A 258-nucleotide genomic window follows, 5' to 3' on the forward strand; every position below is an offset into this window, starting at 1 on the left:
TGCACAGCCCTGGCTCACAACACGGGGACAAAAGGAGCCCGTGCACAGCCACACGTACCAATGTTGCCCTTGTCATCCTCCCGGATCTGGATGTCTTTGCTGGCTGTGTCCACCTGCAGCAAGTCCCGAAACTCCTCCTTGTACACTTCCAGGTAGGACACTCGGACCGTGTAGTCGATCAGGTCGTTCTCGTCGATGAGCCTGAAGGTCTCGGCCATGGCTCGTGGGATGATGCCCTGCTCATCTTCGTTGATGGAA

The 258-nt window shown here is 57.0% G+C and overlaps 1 protein-coding gene across 3 annotated transcripts in view; it reads right to left on the bottom strand.

The window, feature by feature from the left end:
* KIF7 (kinesin family member 7) overlaps nt 1-258 on the bottom strand; it is an 8,794-nt gene extending 8,536 nt beyond the window's left edge. For all 3 annotated transcript variants that reach the window (XM_057365841.1, XM_057365840.1, XM_057365842.1), the window contains exon 1: nt 59-258. In XM_057365841.1, the coding sequence (XP_057221824.1) occupies nt 59-218 (160 nt within the window). In that variant the 5' untranslated portion in view covers nt 219-258. The remainder of the gene's footprint in view (nt 1-58) is intronic.

The sequence above is a fragment of the Malurus melanocephalus genome, unplaced genomic scaffold (genome assembly GCF_030028575.1).
Source record: "Malurus melanocephalus ecotype Western Australia unplaced genomic scaffold, MMel_1.1 scaffold_58, whole genome shotgun sequence".
Classification (NCBI taxonomy): Eukaryota; Metazoa; Chordata; class Aves; order Passeriformes; family Maluridae; genus Malurus; species Malurus melanocephalus.